The sequence below is a fragment of the Pongo abelii genome, chromosome 4, assembly GCF_028885655.2.
Source record: "Pongo abelii isolate AG06213 chromosome 4, NHGRI_mPonAbe1-v2.0_pri, whole genome shotgun sequence".
NCBI classification, from domain to species: Eukaryota; Metazoa; Chordata; class Mammalia; order Primates; family Hominidae; genus Pongo; species Pongo abelii.
Genome location: NC_071989.2, coordinates 117,840,827 through 117,862,381, shown reverse-complemented (window position 1 = coordinate 117,862,381; position 21,555 = coordinate 117,840,827). Strand labels below are relative to the sequence as shown.

General features: G+C 36.6%; 2 protein-coding genes across 4 annotated transcripts in view; one reads left to right on the top strand and one right to left on the bottom strand.

Moving 5' to 3' along the window:
- MAN2A1 (mannosidase alpha class 2A member 1) overlaps positions 1-21,555 on the bottom strand; it is a 178,950-nt gene that overhangs the window by 13,337 nt on the left and 144,058 nt on the right. For all 3 annotated transcript variants that reach the window (XM_002815774.5, XM_054555791.2, XM_054555792.2), the window contains 4 exons: positions 16,251-16,384; positions 11,165-11,306; positions 8,511-8,644; positions 979-1,173 (listed from right to left, as the gene is read on the bottom strand). In XM_002815774.5, the coding sequence (XP_002815820.1) occupies positions 979-1,173; positions 8,511-8,644; positions 11,165-11,306; positions 16,251-16,384 (605 nt within the window). The remainder of the gene's footprint in view (positions 1-978; positions 1,174-8,510; positions 8,645-11,164; positions 11,307-16,250; positions 16,385-21,555) is intronic.
- Positions 18,018-18,497, top strand: LOC103890688 (cancer/testis antigen family 45 member A10-like). Its single transcript, XM_024247243.2, has one exon. It carries the CDS (start codon positions 18,018-18,020, stop codon positions 18,495-18,497), a length of 480 nt encoding a protein of 159 aa, XP_024103011.2.

Sequence of the window (21,555 nt, the reverse complement as noted above, 5' to 3'; positions counted from 1 at the left end):
AATACTTTTGAACTGAGGCCTCTCCCAAGTGATGGGTATAGCATGTACAATATACTATTGCTATTTTTTCCCCTGTTTATCTGACCTTTGCTTTCAAAAGTGTCTCAACTAAAAACCTATAAAGAAAAAAAGAAATTATATTTTTTCTCCTATATCTTAGACATAAAGTTGTAAATCTCTAATGTCCAAATTATAGGCATTTATCCTTACTTTACTGCTTTAGTTCTTTGTTCTAAATTAAACATTTCTCACCTCTTATATTGTCTTTAAACATGAGCATCCTCTTCTTTTCATACTTAGGCCATTTACCATGAGATATTTTCCACAGAATCCATAACCACTTACTATTTCCAGCTAAATCTATGTCAATTTGCAATATCAAAACAGCTTTGCAACACATAAGGACAATGTCAAATGTCTAATTCTTATTCTTTCCAAATGCAATCTTTTTGATGTTAAAAACAGGTATGTATATAACTGCAGTCTAACTAAATTAAATTTCATACCTAATAAAACTTCCCCATGCTTTTCCTCTAATATGTCTTCTAAACAGTTGGTTTTCTAATGGGAAACTGAGTTGCAGTGATTCTCAAGAGAAAGGTACGAAAATACAAAGCCTCTGATACAGAAATAACTAAGTACTATTTCTCTAGCTTCTGAGAGATATTGTCTAACAAGGAGAAATGAATGGGAAAAGTCAGTAGTGCTAAACTTAAGGCCCAGATTGCCCACCTACTAATGGTATTTCCTGACCTGCTCGCCATATAGAACTTAAGAGTAAATTAGTATCAGGATATGCTCTAAAATATAGAGCAATAGTCAAATGAAAGGCATGAAGCTTTTGGCTAAAGGTGAAGTCCTGTTAATAATTCCTCAAAGCATAGTAAAGCATACATTATTTTTTTCTTCTTTCCTTACCCCCTTAAAACAAGTACATAATAAACAGTAATTTTTTATAAGATATATTTTGAGACATACCTTTGACTGTATTGTTCTCAGATTAACCAGATGAATGTCACAAGGCAAAGATGACTGTAATGGAGAGAATTCACCTTGCAGCTCAAGGGTAGGTGTGGAGAACTTATTTGCCATTGGAAAGACTGGATGATTCATGAGAGAAGAAGTTATGTGGCTAAGGAGGGAAGGATAACTGACTGACTTCTTTTCTTCTTCCTATCAAGAAAAAACAAAAATGTTTAAGCGTTCTATATTTCCAGTTCTCACCATATTAACAGAATTATCTGAGAGGGTTTAATATAAAAATACATGAATAATCTAGTTTTATTATATTTTATAAATATCAGTCTTAGAAAATACTCCATAAACTACCAAGTTTAGTTGTAAGCAATAAAAGAAAATAAACAGTGCACATCTAACTCATATGTTTAAAATATCTCTTCCATTGATTTAATACTAAAAATACTGAAAACATTTCCTACAACCATTTTAGGACAAGGCATACCTTTTTATGAAAATTCTCAACCTATCACAAAACTCTCAAACTACAAAGATTGGGCTGTACATAGATTATATGTTGTGCATCATCAAATATTATCTCCCTTCTCAGGTTTCATCCACCATATTCTTGTAGTTTCATTTATACACCTTAACAAGACCATAAAGGCATGTACTGATTCAAAGCTAAAGTCCATCCATGTTACCAACTGATAGGAACTAAATGTTACCCAATGACAGAATTTAAAGAAAACAAAACTCTCAAAATAAATCCAATTTTTAAATATAAATAACATAGGTGGCATGCCTAGATCATCTGATTGTTTTCTTTCAACTTGGTAAATCATTGCCAATTGTTTCACTATTTTATTCCAAAAGTAGAAGTGTTAAATATGTTACTGAATAATTATCACACACTTACATAGTATATGATTATTCCATATAATTTAAAACGCTTTAGTTTTTGCTATGGTATATGGTTAAAGGCAATATTTCTGTATGTTCAAACATTAAATAATCTACTAATGTTGGTAGATTAAATATGCTAGATGACATGCAAAATTAAATCAATGACTGAGTAGAATCTTAACCTAAGGAGTAAAAACAGACACAAATAACTTAGAAAATAATTTATGCAGAAAGGTCCTTTGATCACCAGTTACATTTGAACCAAATTTAATTTTGTATCTTATTTTTTAAAATGATTACTCCATTGATATCTTCTGATTTTGCATCCTTTTTGTATTACAAGGCTCAGATAAAAGGCTTGGCTACTGATCTGTGTGAAAAGACAGGATTTACAGAGATATAGAGCTTAAAATTCAGAATGTCAGATTAGCATTGCACAGAAGGGTGCTAGCAAAAAGTGACTAGCATCGTGCCAGAAGCTAACATTAGATGTCATTACAATTCAGACCATGGAGAGAGAAAAAAAAAATTTTAAGACAGCAGAGGGACACTGCAATATTAAGATACTGACAAAAAATCGGGTCTGAATGAATTGTATTAAAAGATTAAATAAAGCATATAAAATAATATTCTCCAACAATACTGAAATTTAATGCAGTTTGTAGAACAACATGAATAAAGAGGGAACAATTTCAACAAGATATTTTAAATGTACTCCAAGATCAAAGGACTTCATAATCTAGGTTAGGATTGCTGACAAAGTCACTCACAAGTAATAAAACATAAAATATTCAAACAGAAAAGAAAACACCTCCCTCATCAAATTTGGGAAGTATTAAGTCCACTCTAGGTCAAGAAACATTCAGAGAAAGCTCTGGCTTTGTTCCACACTCTTGGAGTAATTCCTCACCACTCCAGTGTGTAGCCAGAACACTTCCTGATTAATCTTCTATACTCCAGAAGCAATAACGTGCATATATACCAATCCTCCAAACCAGATTAGTTCTTCCTAACCGTTGGTATTTCCCCAAATTAACCACACAACAGAATGAGTTGGGGCACCTCTAATCAACATAGATTCTTGGGTCCTATCCCAAATCTGCAAAATCTTGAGAGGTGGGGTCCTGAAAATGCAAAGCTGAAAAGCCTCCCCAGGTGAATTTCATGGAGTCAGCCGCACACTGCTCCATGACCCTGTGCTGGGAACTGCCACCCCAGACATCCAACCTTATAGAGAAAACAGAGCTCCCTTTAGAATCAAAAGATAAGCTTTACCTTTTAACTACCTTTGCATTAGAAAAACAAGATTCGGTTTCAAAGACATTTTGATGGGAGTCTTCTAAAAGGAAACAATGTCATGGATATTAAGGACTTCAAGAATTTAAAAACTGTGTAGTTTACCGTCCTTAGAAAGATAAGGAAGTTATAGAAGAGTTGTGGTTCACTACCCTAAGAGCACCATGAAAAAATAACACTGCTGGAGGCTGGCCAGGTTGGAGTGGCAAAGTCTCACCCATAGTTCCGCCATTCATGTACTTTCTTATCATATTTACAGCAACAAGAGGCTCAACAAGATATTAACTGTTGAACCACCAATATTTAAATTAATCTCTACAAAGGTAATCTTTCCACTGTAAATCATATGATAAACCCAAAGTTTTAAAAACATGTTTTCTACAGGAAATTTTATGTGTTTAAGTTATAAATGAATTCCCCAGCCTTGTACTTAACTAATCTAGTACTATAAACCTTATTTGATTTCTTGTTGGTTGGAAGGTTTCAGACTGTGTAAGTGTAGCTTTCTGCAGCCTGTCTGACATTAAAGTTTCTAGCACCTTCTAATCCAAACCACACAAAGTACAGCTCTTCCTCACTGGGTTCCAGCCGTTATTCCATGAGTCAGAACTTCTTGCCAGACTTCTTGGTGCCCTTTATTAAGCTCACTTTGAGTTAAACGATCCTGTTAAATCATGGTGAGATAGTAAGAGACCATTTTTTAAGTTACTCTTGTTTATTCAGTTTGACTTGAAACATGGTGGGAACTTAATAAATGTCTGTTGAAGTAAATCCATTAATTTAATAAGCAAATGCAATATAAATAAATGAAAGAAGAACACTAGAGAGGAAGGGTGGGGTAAGAAAGACAAAGAGGAAGAAGGAGAGAAAATGAAGAATAATACATTGAATCATAACATTTAGAGGTAAGTATCTGCAGCCCAGGACTGAAGACTGTGGGGCAAATTTGTAGATAACACATTTTGGTAGGTCTGTATGGTATTAAAATGTTTTTTTGTTTTTAAGCCAACTCTTTAATAAAAAATTCATACTAAAAAAGCAACCCCAAAAAACCCAAAACACATTTTTTGTTTTTTACCCAAGAAACTGGAAATCTGTGTCACCCTGGGCAGGCATTCAGTCCCATGTGGAAACAATCAGCTGGAGCTGAGTTGTGGGTCTTAGTGGGATGTGTCCTCAAGTTTACTGTAGATCTTCTGGTCACCTAAGTATTTACCCTTAAACCTGGTTGACCTCCCTTATGCTGTCACTTTTCTAAACCATATAAGTATTTAATATTTTAATCTGATCTCTCCCAATTTCTTCTCCTTATATTTAAAGGTAAAACAACACAATTTTAACACTTGAACACTTACAGGGTTCCTAGCTCAGTGCCTCATTAACCAACCAGTAGCAGGAAAGGGGTAAGGATAAACGGTCAAAGAAACAAATCCTAAAGCCGTCAATGCCTGTTTTTAGTCCATTTTCTGCTGCCATAACAGAATACCACAGACTGGATAATTTATCTATAAAAGAAGTTTATTCAGCTCACAGTTCTGGAGGCTGGGAATTCCAAGAACATGGCACTGGCATCTGGTGAGGGCCTTCTTGCTGCGTTATCACATGGTGAAAAGGCAAGAGAGTGCATGCAAGAGAGCTCATTTTTACAACAAAGCCACTCCTGCAATAACTAACCCATTCCCATGATAATCGCATTAATTCATTCATGAGGGCAGATCCCCCATGACCCAAAAGCCTCCCAAAGGTCCCACTCCCAACACTACTACAATGGTAGCCAAGTTTTCAACACATGAACTTTTGGGGGACACATTCAAACCCTGGCAATGCCAAAGAGATGAATCCTATTTTCCATTTCTATTGGCTTTGAGGATGATTAGCATAAATGACGGTCAACCTCATGCAGCCACAGTCCTCACTGGACACCTGGACATATCACACAGTGGATATCATCCAAGTCCTTGTTTTTACTGGCTCTCTGCAGAATTCTCTGAGGACAGGACTTACTTCCACTTAGTCAGCTCGGGATTATTTCCATGAGGCTCTGTCATGCTCAGGGCTTCCCATTAAAATCTCTTCCTATTCAGGGAGTATCCCCCTACTTCACTTCCCTCCATCATTATTTTAGATATTTGAGTCTGAGTTGAAATTAAGAACGCTTTCTAGAAAATTCAAGTTACATGGTATTAACTTTCATCAATTGTCTTTTTAATTATTTTCACTAGACATTAAAATGTATTTTCTCTTCTCTAGTTCATTTCTTATTTAAAAGAAACCATTAATTGAAGAGCCAGAATCTATACTTGAGTAAAAGAAAAATTTAATCAACATAAAAACATTAAATTAAATTTAAATCAATTACTATCCAAGGAGTTCTGAATGGGAATAAACAAATTATTTCACTTCTAAGTCAAAGCTTTATAGATTTGATGTGAAAATTTTTATTGTTGCAGTTAACAGAAGTTTTGTAGATTAGTGTCAATATAAATTCATATAAGCCAGAAACTTTTTCAGGAGGAGCAAAAGACAGTAGCTGTCAGCACTCAGACAACGATTTTCCTATGCAGATTTAGTCCTTAAAACTAAGCTATCTTGTCAGTGATTGATTTAAAATATGAGTCTCAAGAATGGTATGGCTCTTGACATCTAAAGTGGATACTAATTCTTTTTTCTAAAATATTCTAAATACTGGAAGAATTTTTGCTTTAATTAGCTGTTGCCACTTCATTCAATCAACTAGTATTTTGTTTAAAGAATGTCTACCAAATATAAGGACATATGAAAATGAAGGCAACAAGTCCCTGGAATCTAGTAGGAGGAAAGCAACATGCATATGAAGACAAGGTAATAGGCAGAAATTGCAATAAATACAGTGGCAAAATGTACTCTAACACCTCATTCATCTATGCATTTGGATATTCATTCATATGACATATATTAGGCATGTCCTCTGCCAGGAACAATCCTAGGAGCAGAGAAAGGCACAATCCCCACTCTCATGGAGTTTATGGTCTAAAGGAGGGAAAAGACAGGATCAAATAATTGCACACTTGCATGAAGGTGAGATGCAGAGTTTGCAGGCAGCATAGGGGAAGGGCTTTTAACCTGGTCCAGAAGCAGCTGATGAAGTAAGCACTAACCGGAACTATCACCAAGAGTCTCTAAGGCAGAAGATAACCGGCCATGTGCAAAAGTGCTGTGGGGAGGAGGGGATGGAAAGTACTTGGGACTTAAAGGAAACCAGTGGGCCTAAAGCAGACACAGTAAAAGGCATGCCAATGCCAATGCCTAGGGGACATGCAGGGCCCATATCATGAGGGGCTCTGGAGGCCATGGTAAGAAATTTTGACTTTTATACTGATAGCAATGAGAAGATATCAGAGGGTTCAACAGGAAGCAATAAAGTTAGATTTGGCTTTGAAAAAAACAAAAAAAAAACCATTCTGACTTCTGTCTTAAGAACAGACATACGACAGAAAGAGAACAGGGTGGATGTGTATAGGCTAGACCCAGGAAATACAGGAAGTCACTTTAGATTAGGGTGGTGGAAGTAAAGAAGATTATAAATTTGAAATATTCAGGCAATGAGATAGATAGGTGATGGCAATTACTCTGTGAGAAAAGGCTGATGGGGAGAAGTGTCTATCAGGCAGAACTCATGTCTGTCTTGGAGTTGTATGGATGGCAGTGGCTGTTGACTGGGGGGAACACTGGAAATGGGCCAGGTTTGGGAGGGAAGAGAGATAATGAGTGTTTTGGATATGTCAAACTTGAGGTGTCCTTCTAAAAAGAGAATATCAGGAAGCAATTAGATAGATAAATCAGGAGGTCAGACACAAGCCTAAGTTGGAGATATGTATTAGTGGCTTCTACCTGTGCGGAGGATGCAAACAAAACCAGAGGAGTAAAAGAGATTGCCAAGGGATAGCATAAAAAATAAGAAAAGGAGAAGGCCAGGGGACATGCTTTGAGAGCTCTAAGATTTAATGGCTGAGTAGAGAACTATTAGAGAGATAAAGAACTGCCAGACAGGTAAGAGGAAAACCAAGCTGCATAGCTCCATAGAAGCCCTGGCAAGGTGGTATTTTACAGAGTGACAATGGCCAGCGTCAAATACTGCTGAAAGGTGAAGTATGATGACGAAAGTCAATATCCACCGGATCTACTGACGTTGGAAAGAGGTCTTTCAGAATATGATGGAGGCTAAAGCCAGACTGAAACAAATGGAGTGTGAGAAGGAAGTGATGAAATAAACTCATCTCATAAACTCTGGCTCAATTGGGTAGAAGAGAAGAGGATAGTAGCTTACAGGAAATGCAAATAAGAGTCTGAAGGAAGGCTGTACTCCATTTCTATTTTTAATAGAAGAAAACAAAGAGTGTTCAAAAGCTACCAGAAAGAATCTCCCAGGAAGTGTTGGATATGAGGAGCAAGGGAGAAAGAGAGAGAGAGAGAATGAACAGTAAAAGGATGCTGAGGTGGGTGAAGAGACTAAGTTCCAAGGACAAGTGGTGGGACCTGCCTAGGATGATGGATGGTAAAGTCTCTTTTAAATGTAACAGGAGGAAAGATGGGAAGGGTGGGAGTAGATGTTAGATAACTGGAACAGAGAGCCCTGTCTAATGGCTGTTCTCTCTATAAAGCGAAAGGTATGGTCACTGGCTGAAAAGAGCAGAAAGGACTTGCAATGGTCAGGTGCAGAAAGGAGAATAGAGCAAAAAGAAAAAGCCCATGTTCAGGGCTATCCAAGGTGGGTGGATCAATGACTTATGGAGAACTCTGAAGATAACTTTGCCTGAACAAGCATATCGTCAGGTCATTCAGGTCCAGCTGGGCTTTTGCCAGACCATTCAACACAGAGTACTAGATTTTTGCTTTGAAGAATAAAAATCAAACATAGGAAACCTACATATAAATACATTTTCAACTGAAGAGTCTAAGACTAGCATAAGTACACTAAGATTTCAAACAAATTTTACTAAGATTTCAAATAAAGTTTACCAAATTTAATGTCCTAAGTATATGACTAAGCTCTATTCTTTAACTTTTATTTAGCTCAATTTTTCAATTCTTATTTCTTTCAAAATAATTTCAGGAATATTTACCCAAACTGATTTCCTGTCATTATTTTTTATCTACATAATAAGCAAACATAAAAAATAAAAAGACCAAAGTGCACATCTTACACGATACTTACAACTGAAGTTCTCTTTCTGTGAATGTGGGCCACATCTACTATAAAGAAATCTCAATATTGGAAATGATTTTTAAAATTTTAAAAGTGGAAAGTCATAATTTCAAGTTTTGGGTGAAAAAAAAATCAATATCAGATCATGCTAGTTATTTTTTCATACCGTATTAACAGCACTTCTTTTTTCTAGTAGTATTCGAAATAGATTAGCTGTAATCTTGTTATCCTGGATACCTTGCTCAAGGCCACGATTATCATCTTGCATGAGTCTTCGATCCATGATAACTTCAATCTGACCTAACACACAAACAAACAAACAAGCAAAACTGACCAGAATAATTTAATACTGACATTCATTGAGCATCACTTAAGTAGCAGTCATGATGTCTTGCTCTAAATTTCCCCTCTAGTCAAGGAGGTGGATTTATACAACTCACTACACCATGGGCTTTCTCTTGATAGTAGCTCAAAGTAGCTACCACAAATTCATAAAACAGGATAGTATTTCTGTGTTTCTTTAGTAATGTTTCACAATACCTGATAAGAAATTTTAAAATGAGACAGGACAGATCAAAATTTAAATGAAACTTTTTTTCCAAAACATTAACCTGAAGAGTAAATTAAGTTCTCCAAAACTTTTAGTAGCACCATTTGGAATAAAAAATGCTTATAAGGTTTATTAGGAAATGTACATCACACAGAGTAGTAAAATACACACAGATGGGTAGGTCTAAAAAAGGTTTGCAAATAAAATTTAGGTTACTTGATATGAAGCAGGTCTCTGAAGAAGCCCTAGAATGTGGACACACTCATGATATACTCCCTTGCTTCTCTGATACTGTGTTAGCGGCAGCACCACTGTCCTGCCTCTCTGGCTTAAAAGGGGTCATACCTGGTTCCTTCATTTGCTATGCAATATTTCCATATTTCCTCTAGCTCAAGTTGTAAGCTAATCATTACATTATGAAATTTAAAAAAAAAAAACTAGAGCCATATGTGTACATATATAAACACACACACACACATTTAAGCTAATACTCAAATAAGACTTAGAAAACTGAAGTTATATACTTAAAAATACATACATATTCATTCATATCCATTGCTATATTAAATGATCATTTGGTACAAAAGGGAAATAACAAACACAAATGACTTTAACAATTACTACTATTACATAGTCATAACAACTCTGTTTAGCTTCTTTCTTCTGAGTTTATGTATCTAGTACCTAAAATTACCAGAGATGAGTAGAAATCTCATTGTCACTACCTTCATAATTTAAAAGACAATTGTCCAAGATTTAGTCCCCAGGCGCAGGGATTAAATTGGGCGGGGAGTGACAAGCTGTAGATAGATCATACCTATCTACAGCTTGTCACTTCACACCCAAATTGGCATATCAACGTCTTGGTAATTTCTAACTCTTCTCCTGTCTCCAAATGTTGGTACATATAACATGTGACTGGCACTTAGTGATTTCCTGGATTGTACTCGAATTGCTTTAATTCAAATACTAAGGTATTTGGTGGCTATAGCAGAAACAGAGGAACTTTATTTCTTAGCTTGTCTTTACCAGGAAGTGAGATAATGCCGCTTTGTTAATCACAGCTTGAGTCTTACTATCTAGTCCTCTATTTAGGGCACAGCTTTGAGAATTTAAGGCAGTGTTTAAAAATGAGTGGCTCAAGAGTCACGTACGGCACAAAGATGTTTTATGTTTTCTCAACATAGTGTTTTTTAAAAAATTATATCAATATTTTACAGATTGAACAACTTCACGTAAAACTCCAGACTTCTGGACTCTTCTTCAAAAATTGAATTTAGCAACACTGGGCCCCTAACCACACAGCAACAATGCTGCCCCACTGCACATCGGGAACATGCTCTTCAGTTTGCTCAAGTCTCTAACCCTCCCTACTGGATCCCTGATGTGGAGCCATTACTATTTTCAAAACCAAATTCATGTCTTTATGGCATGAGTTTACATGATCTTATCTAATGAAGGCCACAAAGAAAAATGAGAAGTAGCAGTTTGTGTGTGTGTGTGTAAGTTACAGAATGCATGTATACGCCTCATGTAAAAAGTGGGCTTGTGTCAAAGGACACAACAGGAATCTGCACTCACTTATTATCTGGCTCCTTCATATATTTATCTCTACCAACTCTTAGAATGTAAGAAGACCAATGATACCATGTATGATAACCAATTAAAAATATGTATTATAAAGGATCAAAGTCTCTCAATAGAAAGACTTGCAAAAATTAATCAGTGTCTATTGACTATTTTCTCTTACTTTCTGTGCATCACTTTCTCTCTTTTGGAATCCTTACAGCCACACCTCTTTATCCCCATATCTCTATCATTTCTGCTCCCTTCCTTCTTTCAGGTGGTAGCAGAATAGAAAGACCATGATTCAGAGAAGGACATAAGTTTGAACCACAACTTCCCAACTTTGCAAACGTAGGCAACTTATCTAAACCTCTGAATCTGAGTTTCCACATCCGTTAAATCATAATGATGATGGAGACTTCTGCAAAATACACACTGTTAGGAGAAGCAAATCATCTTTAAAAAGAAATCTTGACATGGATTTTAGGTCTCCTGTTCTTCATCTGAAGATTTAGGAGATTCATCTTTTTATGCTGTTCTCACAAAACCCAAACTTAACTAAATAGTCTGGTTGTTGAAAGAAAAAAGCTGCAAAGAAGACAGGGAGGTTTTAACTAGAGATTATACCACATCTGACCAACAGAAAAAGTATACAGTTGGAATTGAAACCTTTCAGAGCGAAAAAGAGTGTAAGCAATACATACCACTATTCAAACTCGAAACCCCTAAAGACTGAGCAGAGAGCAGTGTCAAACGATGTTTGGCATCCTGGATATAGGCCATTGTGGTCATGGGATAGACGTTTGCTTGAAGAGGCAATTTGCTCAGTGTCATTCTAGGTTGAATCTATAAAACACAACAATTCCATCTACAAAAAGTGATATTTACATATGTTCTTTTAAAAACTTGAGGACAGGTGATTTTTCTTCCCAAGAGAAAAAGACAAAGCTTCCTTTTTATTCAGTGGAAGAAATAATTTAAAAATTAAAACATTATTTAAAACAATATGAAGAAAAACCACAAGGATATTAGAAAACAATTTTTAGGTGGGAAAGGTAGAACTTGTCCAGATTTTTAAAATAGGCATTCCTATTTAAATTCAGAATAAAAATGTTTAAAAGTCTTCTAGCTCTCCAATATTTGCATAAAACAAATTATAAAGGTATTAAGTATTCATTTCCCATCTAAATCTAACATACTGTTTTTGTAATGAATGCTAGGTATAATAGCTCTCTATCCCCTTTCAAGAAATATCTCTTATTATTCTTGAATTGGTTTTAATAAATACCACAGGTCTCCACACCAAATCTTCTAAGATATTACATTATAATCAAATGCATATTTATATTTAAAAACCATTCAGTGCTTACTCTTTTTGATTAGTTTCAATGCAGATAGTTCCAAATTCCAATTCCTTGTAGGCTAGTACCTGAATGTTCAAAATATGACTCTACTTTTTGAGAAAGACTGTCGGTAACCCCAAAGCCCATCTGGGTCACAGTGACTGACTCTAAGCTCAGAACCCTATTATCAGTGAATCTTAATGATATCACATAAAAATGTCATCTCCTCATTTAAACTCATGAAAGTTGGACATAAAAGTGAAGAAAAGAAGAGGTACAAAGTTACCGTAATAGTTAACATGTATTAAGTGCCCATTAACGAAAGGCATGGTCCGGAGTATTTCACAAATCTGATCTTTAATCTTCCCAAAAACCCTGTAATGTCTCCCTCAAATTACTGGTTGGACTAGGTTGAATAATGCCTCCCTCTCTCAAATTCCTGTCCACCCACAACCCATGAATGTGATCTTATTTTGAAATAGAGCGTCTGCAGAAACAGATGAGGTCATTCTGGATCATGTTGGGACCTAACCTAATGACTGGCATCTTTACAAGAGGAGGGAAATTTGGACACAGACAGACAGATACAAGAGGCACAGGGAGAACGCTGTATGACAAAAGAGGTAGAGACGGGAGTGATGCATACACAAACCAAGGAATGCCAAGCATAGGCAACCACTAGAAGCTGGGAAAGGGCAAGGAAGGTTATTTCCCTACAGCTTTTGGAGGGAATATGGCCCTGCCGACACCTTGATGTTAGAAATCTAGTCTCCAGAACTGTGAAAGAATAAAGTTTTGTTGTTTTACGTGATTCCATTTGTATGGCAGCCTTGGGAAATTAATAAACTGATAAAGTTACAAATGTAAAATGTTAAAAGAAAAAAAAAAAGTAAAGCTACCTTAAAAGAATTCTCTATTTCTCCTTTCCAAACCCAATTAACTTGTAAATGTAAACTTATTTTTTTTCTTTCTTTCCTTTTTTTTTTTATTATTATTATACTTTAAGTTTTAGGGTACGTGTGCACAATGTGCAGGTTAGTTACATATGTATACATGTGCCATGCTGGTGTGCTGCACCCATTAACTCGTCATTTAGCATTAGGTATATCTCCTAATGCTATCCCTCCCCACTCCCCCCACCCCACAACAGTCCCCAGAGTGTGATGTTCCCCTTCCTGTGTCCATGTGTTCTCATTGTTCAATTCCCATCTATGAGTGAGAACATGCGGTGTTTGGTTTTTTGTCCTTGCCATAGGTTACTGAGAATGATGATTTCCAATTTCATCCATGTCCCTACAAAGGACATGAACTCGTCATTTTTTATGGCTGCATAGTATTCCATGGTGTATATATGCCACATTTTCTTAATCCAGTCTATCATTGTTGGACATTTGGGTTGGTTCCAAGTCTTTGCTATTGTGAATAGTGCCGCAGTAAACATACGTGTGCATGTGTTTATAGCAGCATGATTTATAAACTTTTGGGTATATACCCAGTAATGGAATGGCTGGGTCAAATGGTGTTTCTAGTTCTAGATCCCTGAGGAATCGCCACACTGACTTCCACAATGGTTGAACCAGTTTACAGTCCCACCAACAGTGTAAAAGTGTTCCTATTTCTCCACATCCTCTCCAGCACCTGTTGTTTCCTGACTTTTTAATGATCGCCATTCTAACTGGTGTGAGATGGTATCTCATTGTGGTTTTGATTTGCATTTCTCTGATGGCCAGTGATGATGAGCATTTTTTCATGTGTCTTTTGGCTGCATAAATGTCTTCTTTTGAGAAGTGTCTGTTCATATCCTTTGCCCAATTTTTGATGGGGTTTTTTGTTTTTTTCTTGTAAATTTGTTGGAGTTCATTGTAGATTCTGGATATCAGCCCTTTGTCAGATGAGTAGGTTGAGAAAATTTTCTCCCATTTTGTAGGTTGCCTCTTCACTCTGATGGTAGTTTCTTTTGCTGTGCAGAAGCTCTTTAGTTTCATTAGATCCCATTTGTCAATTTTGGCTTTTGTTGCCATTGCTTTTGGTGTTTTAGACATGAAGTCCTTGCCCATGCCTATGTCCTGAATGGTCATGCCTAGGTTTTCTTCTAGGGTTTTCATGGTTTTAGGTCTACCGTTTAAGTCTTTAATCCATCTTGAATTAATTTTTGTATAAGGTGTAAGGAAGGGATCCAGTTTCAGCTTTCTACACATGGCTAGCCAGTTTTCCCAGCACCATTTATTAAATAGGGAATCCTTTCCCCATTGCTTGTTTTTCTCAGGTTTGTCAAAGATCAGATAGTTGTAGATATGCAGCATTATTTCTGAGGGCTCTGTTCTGTTCCACTGATCTATATCTCTGTTTTGGTACCAGTACCATGCTGTTTTGGTTACTGTAGCCTTGTAGTATAGTTTGAAGTCAGGTAGCATGATGCCTCCAGCTTTGTTCTTTTGGCTTAGGATTGACTTGGCGATGCAGGCTCTTTTTTGGAAACTTATTTTAAAAAATGTAAAACTACCACAATCGTGTTGTTGCTAGCCTGATTCCCCACTGGTGGAGCTAGATATCTAGTTTTGCCCAAGTACTAATATATCCAAAGCTTAAAAAATGGTCAATTTTAAAAGCAGAAATATTACAGACTTAAAAGTAATATTTTCTTTTTCAGTCAAACGTTCCATCCTCAAAAAGAAAATTCACATTTTTAGTTATTCAGTTTTACTAAGTTTCTCATTCATGTCTACACCCAAAAATACAAATAACTGGTTTTGTATAATTTTAAGAAAAGACTTTCTTTTGTACACAAAAAAATGAATCACCATAAAGTTTAGATTTTATTTGGAATCCAAATGGCTGTAGTCAAATTAACATGCTAATTCAGAATGTATGCTGCAATTTTTATGTTTTGGAAAAAGTTTAAATTTAACTTTTGCAGGAAATCATAGAAGAGAAAATTATTAAAATCTTTTTCACTCACCCCCAGTTGAAAATCAAAGTAAAAGTGTTTATGGTAAAATTATTTCTATTCACAGCCAGAAATTTCTAAAACACTTGTTTTAAAAACATGCTCATGGTTTTAATGGTATTTCAAAGATATGTTATCAAACACATACACTCAGAAAACAGAGATTTAGGTAACAATCAGAAGTGCTCTATTAAATTGGAGAATTGACAACCTGATAAGATTGTATAAATCAATTTCCTTACTACAATTTGAAACTATTTCATGAAAATTTTGATTAAATATATACCTGCCCATTTCTGAATAGATATACCTATGTATATGTATACATGTGTGTCTGTGTATGTATAATGGTATACACACACACACACATGGAGGAAGAATTTTCCTGAAATTTACAAGAGCCCATTATTAGATCATACATTAAACCAATATATAAGGAACAAACTTAACAGGTATGGATCAATTCCTTATGAGGACAACTGATATAGACTTTGTATCCCCACCCAAATCTCATCTTCAATTATAATCCCCAGGTGTTGAGAGAGAGACTTGGTGGGCAGAGACTGGATCATAGGGGTGGTTCCCCCCCATGGTGTTCTTTTGATAGTGAGGGAGATCTCACGAGATCTGATGGTTTTATAAATGGCAGTTCCCCTGGGCTTTTCTCTCTCTTGCCTGCAGCCATGTAAGACTTGTCTGCTTCCCCTTCCTCTATGATTGTAAGTTTCCTGAGGCTACCCTCCAGTCACACAGAACTGTGAGTCAATTAAACCTCCTTCCTTTATAAATTACCCAGTCTTGGGTATTTCGCTATAGCAGTGTGAGAATGGACTAATACAAAAACAGACCGGGCAGAGTGGCTCATGCCCATAATCCCAGCACTTTGAAAGGGCGAGGTGGGCAGATCACTTGAGTCCAAGAGTTGGAGACCAGCCTGGCCAACATGGTGAAACCCTGTCTCTGCTAAAAATACAAAAATTAGCTGGGTGTAGTGGTGTGTGCCTGTAGTGCCAGCTACTTGGGAGGCTGAGGCAGGAGAGTCGCTTGAACCTGGGAGTCAGAGGCTACAGTGAGCTGAGATCATGCCACTGCACTCCAGCCTGGGCAACAGAGCGAGACTCTGTCTCAAAAAAAAAAAAAAAAAAAAAAAAAAACCCCAGTAAGTATAATCCATCAATCCCTAATTATGTTTCCTTTCTGGTAGATAAAGTCATATATATATTTTTTAGCATCAAGATATTCAACATTCACAGTGGTCACCAAATCTACCCTTTGAACAAATAAATCCTTACAAAAAGATGTTCTAAAAAAATGGTCTCCCAAATATTTGTTCTAACTGTAGAACCCGAAATTATCTGTCAAAATTCAGTTTTATTTTAGAAATAATTTGCAACTTTAAGTATACTTTTTCAAAGGATCTAAAATTAACTGGGCCATTGTTATATATAAGAATTACACACCAATACAACCATTACTTAAACATTTTAAAGGAAAAATTACCTGGTATCCATTTAGGTCAGTATAAAATCTATTTTGGCTTTTTATATCAGAAGAAATTTTCATTGCAATCTCACGGTTATATACTTTTCGGATGTCCACAATATTGGAAACTTCCACAGACTGTCCTTCTACTCCTAAATTTTAAAAAAATATATATGGATTAATAGAAAGAAATTACTTGCCTCACCTTTTTGAAATATACTACACAGAACTCTTTCCAAAGTTACATACATTTTCTTGTTTTCTACTTCCTGTCTTAACATCTCTAATATAATAAATGCTATAACAATTTAACTTTTCTTTTTAAAAACTATCAGAAGGTAGATAGCACTTATTCTGAGGAGCATATTATTCAACTAAAGAATGAAGCAGCTGGGATGAGAAAAATGTAGATGATGTATAACATGTAAATGATTCTCTGAGTTCTAGAGGGGAAACAGGACATGAAATGAGAAAAGGGCTGCCCAGCTACAGGCCAATCCACTTCTCATCTGCACCACCATTCCCCAAAGAGCCATTCTAGCCCACTTTTTCACCATTCTCTCCTTATAGACCAGAAATTATGAGCCAGTAAAGTTTACATTCAGCTGGTTCAAGTGACAGTGTATTATTGCTAGGAAAAGAGACAGGAGATCCAATGAGATGGTTTATGGCTGAAAGTGATATTAACATATTAGTATTTGTGGACTATAATCTGGAAAGCTCCCCAGAAGTTAAATCAATTTTAGTTGAGTTTAGTATCTCTTAGGACCCCTTGTTATGAAATGATCCATTTTGTCCTTTGTTTAGAGGACAGCTTTAAAAAGTCCTCTACATATCAAACATTCGTTTGGATAAGCCTCAAGTGTTTACTAGTTTCTGTCATTCTACTTTAATTGTATCTTCAGGTCCTCAGTGAGGCCTTGGGTCAATTTCATAGATAGAGAAGAGGAAATCCAACACACTTAATACAGATCAAGGGTGTATGAGATAAAAAGGAATGAATTAATGGCATTTGCAGCAACCTCCGTGAGACTGGAGACTATTATTCTAAGTGAAGTAACTCAGGAATGGAAATCCAAACACTGTATGTTCTCACTGATATGCAGGAGCTAAACTATGAGGATGCAAAGGCATAAGAATGATACAATGGACTTTGGGGACTTGGGAGGAAGGGTTGGAGGGGGGCGAGGGATAAAAGACTACAAATAGAGTGCAGTGTATACTGCTTGGGTGATGGGTGCACCAAAATTTCACAAATCACCTCTAAAGAACTTACTAATGTAACCAAATACCACCTGTACCCCAATAACCTATGGAAATTTTTTTTAAAAAGGGTGTGTGAGAGATATTACAGGACCTTCTAAAGACAGCAATTAGGAAAGTGGTCATAAGAAGAAAGAGTGATGTTATTCTATTCAATAAAGCTGAAGCTTTCTGAGGTTCAGAAAGGAAAAAAGGAAAAATGCAGAAGGGAGGAAAGGAGTAAGGAAGACTTTTTCCTAGGAGACAAGTAGAATCCCCAGAGCTTAGCAGAAGGTGAAAGCAAAGAGTTAAAGAAAGGAAGTTTAACTCTGTGAGGTTTGTGGGAAAGAGTGTAAACACAGGCCCCATGGTTGTCAAGGCTGGTACCCATGATCCTACTGAACACAAGGCTTCTCCTCAGGACTCTGGCACACCACACAGGTTCCCAGTGTTCCCAGTATTTGGCTGGGGCAGGGTACACCATAGCAGGCAGTTTCCCTTCCATCCCCCTTGGGCCATACTGGATCAGTCCTTCTGGAAACAATGACTGATAAAGCAGAGAAGGCTGCTGTAGAACCTGAAAACGTGTTTAAACGTCCCAGGGAATCTGAGAGTCCTTCATCTCAGAAAAGGCAGAAGATGGCCCTGTTGTTAAGGAAACAAAGAGCAGGAGACAGTCTTATTGGAGGCTCTGCCATGTCCAAGGAAAAGAAGCTTATGGCAGTAGATGGTATTCCACCAAGCCAATTGGATTCTCGATTTGATGACTTCAGTGGTTGCAGCAAAGATGGGCTGATGCAGAAACCTGGTAGAAATGCACCTGTAGGAGGAATCGTTACCAGCAATTTCTCTGGAGATGACCTAAAAGTCACAGAAATACTCCCTTTTCCAAAATGCCAAGAAGAAATTAATGCTAATATAAAATGTCAATTAGTGAAGGAAATTCGACACTTTAGACGAAAATATGAAAAACTCTTCAAATTGCTTGAAGGACTGCAAGGACCTATAGAAGTCAAGAAATGATTTTCTGAATCCATCATCAAGGAAGCCACAAGATTTATGAGACGAGACTTAATTCAGCACCTTGAGAAGAAACTGGAATAAATGATTTCTGGCTACTTGTTCAAGAAGGATCATCTCACCGCAAATGCATAATCTTGTTAATGATTGAGGAGGAAAAAAGGATCAAATTGCTGTTTTCTAGAATGGAGCAGGATATTGCTGAAGCCTCCTAGCATGTGTTAGTGAATAAAATAGCCTTCCAGAGGCTAAGACATTTCTGTTAAAAAAAAAAAAAAAGGAATGTAAATGCAGTTAGTGTAGGCACCATAGATTTATCTGAAAAGTACAATGGAAATTGTAAAATAAAAATAACAATCTAGTGATAAATAACATTTAAATGGGCTGAAGCCTCTAGGATCAGAATTTTCAGAATGCTCACTGAATTTCTTTCTGGTATATACTGCTCTTCCAACTCGAATGGAGCTAACTTCAGTTTCTTCCTACATTCATAAAACTATTATGAGTACCATCTCCATGGGTGAGGAAATGCGGAATGTCATTTAAAACAAAACAAACAAAAAAAAGAGACAGGGCCTCACTATGTTGTTCAGGCTGGCCTCGAACTCCTGGGCTCAAGCAATCTTCCCACCTCAGCCTCCTGAGTAGCTGGGACTACAGGCATGTGCCACTGCACCTAGCTAATGCCTTTTTTTTCTTTTTAATGGCCACAGTCTGAACCACTAACCCCTGCCAGTTACCTACACTGTACATTTCCTGATGACAATTATTACAAGGACCTGCAAAGATAGATGACCCAAATATCTCCACCACTATTGGGAAGCTGGAAAAGAAATCACATATATAGCTGATGATAAATTACGGTATCCTCTCTGACCTACGAAATGCATTACTCTAAATGCAAACCCTCTTTTCAGTATGTTTACATTAACCAAAATAGTTTTGTAAAGCCAAAATGAAATGTACATGGAATTTTAATAACAACAGATAAGCATCTACAAATCAACCAAAAACATCCAAAACACAAAATGTAGCACCAAGCATGATAGTATTCACATAATACTAGGGAGCATGGCTGATGACAAGGAGTAAACTCTAATTTACTAAAAGCATTCATTGGGTTTTTAGTACTATTTTATGTTTTCTTCTCTCTAGATTAGATATTCTCTCAAAGATCAACAGAACACATGAAATGAAATAAAGCCTTAACAAAAGAGAACATCATTAATTTTAATTTATGTATCTCCAGAAAGCATTTATAAAAGAACATGCTTCAAGGAAAAAATAATAATTTCATACTACCTCTAGCAATAACAAAGTATTTCTGTTGAGAAAATCATCTTTCTCAAGCTCAGTATTATACTCAGATCCTGTTGTGGCAACAAACACTTAAAGCTCTTTAAAAGGAGCCTTTATGTCCATTCACAATTCATCAAGATATCAATTTAAAGTTTGTATCAGGACAGACTTTTAAAGTAAGATTAAACTTAATATGCTTATTATGAACAAGCCAAACAAAACCTGTAATGGTCATAAAAGCAAGGAGGTATCCCTGAGTTCTCAATGATAATTTATTATTTTTTTAAAGATCAGTATATGTGAGAGAGTGAAAGGATTGCCAACTGTTCCTATTTTGTGTCAGTAATTCCCTAAGTTGTACCTTTCCCAAAGAGGCTCATGCAATGGAAGGGAGAACTTCCCGGGAAGCAGGAATGCAAACCAGCAGTATCCAGTGGTCTGTTTTACCTGTGCATCACATGGCAGCAAAAATGCTATTTTTTTACTAAAGTGGCTCCACCTGGGCATGAATGGCCAGGGCTTTCTAAGTCCCTCTGGTTTCTCTTTAACACTTTACAAGATTAGTCACTAGGGAAAGAAAGGAGTGATGCCATTCCCAGGTTTCAACAAAGAGAAATATGTACCCTCTTGCTGCTAATTCTCTCCTCCTTGGAAGAGAGAATGGAGTTTGTTTATCCTTATTTGCACAGGCAACGCAAGGTAGAACAGAGCCAGTTCACAGATGAAAAGTGGTAATAAAAAGGCCAAAAAGAGTCCTTCAGAAGGTCCCACTACATCAGAGTGTTCTATAGATGCTGTAGATTCCAGTCTCACACCCAGAGCTAGGATTTTCTTTTTTTTTAATCTCCCTACAGAATGTTAGCTTCTCATAGATACAGACTGTTTTACACACCATCTTTGCATTCCAGTTCTTAACAACATTTGGGGTACATGGTAAGTACTGAATCACTGTTAGACAGAAATAGCTAAGATATGAAAGCCTGTCCTTTATCATGCACAAGTTAGCTGACATGGAAGGAAAGTAAACTGGGCTATGGATAAAGTTTAAGTAGCTGGAAAGATGAGAGAATAAGAACTTTCATTTTACATACATGTTACATGCATGTTAGAATATAAGTTCCTTAAGGCTAGAGACCATGTCTTATTTATCTTGTTCCCAGCACGTAGACATGTACAATAAACGTATACTGAGTGAAGGGTGGTAAACGTATGCTGAGTGAAGGGTGGCAGCTATGTGGCAATAACAGGAGCCAAGAGTTATTGATGCTTACTATGTACCATATGTTTACTACAAGCTTTACATATAATGACTCCTTTCGTCCTGACCCTAAGCTGAGGAAGAAATCACTCGCCCAAGGACAAGACTGGCAGAACCAGGACTAAACCACTACATCATCATGTCTCACTGCAGACCAACTATTGGAGAAGGCTCAAGTTACTCTGGGACCAAGGGCTGGGAGAGGCCTTGTAGTAAGTGAGTAGAGAGAAGACTTCCAAATTTTGTTTTTGTTTTTAAGGGCAGAGGGCACTGAACTGAAATCTGATATCCTGCAAGAGCTATTTGAGTGAAATAAAGCACAAGAGGCTTCCAGACCCCAAAAAGTCTTTAGAACAACCCAAAACTCTCTTTTAAAATGGCACACTCACCTTAGAAGCCAAGAAAGTAATACATATTTAATATCAAAGACAGATACTCTATTGCACAGCAGTTCCTCCCCACTGTACCTAGCTGAGATGTACATAATGGTGAGCCCAGGAGGCA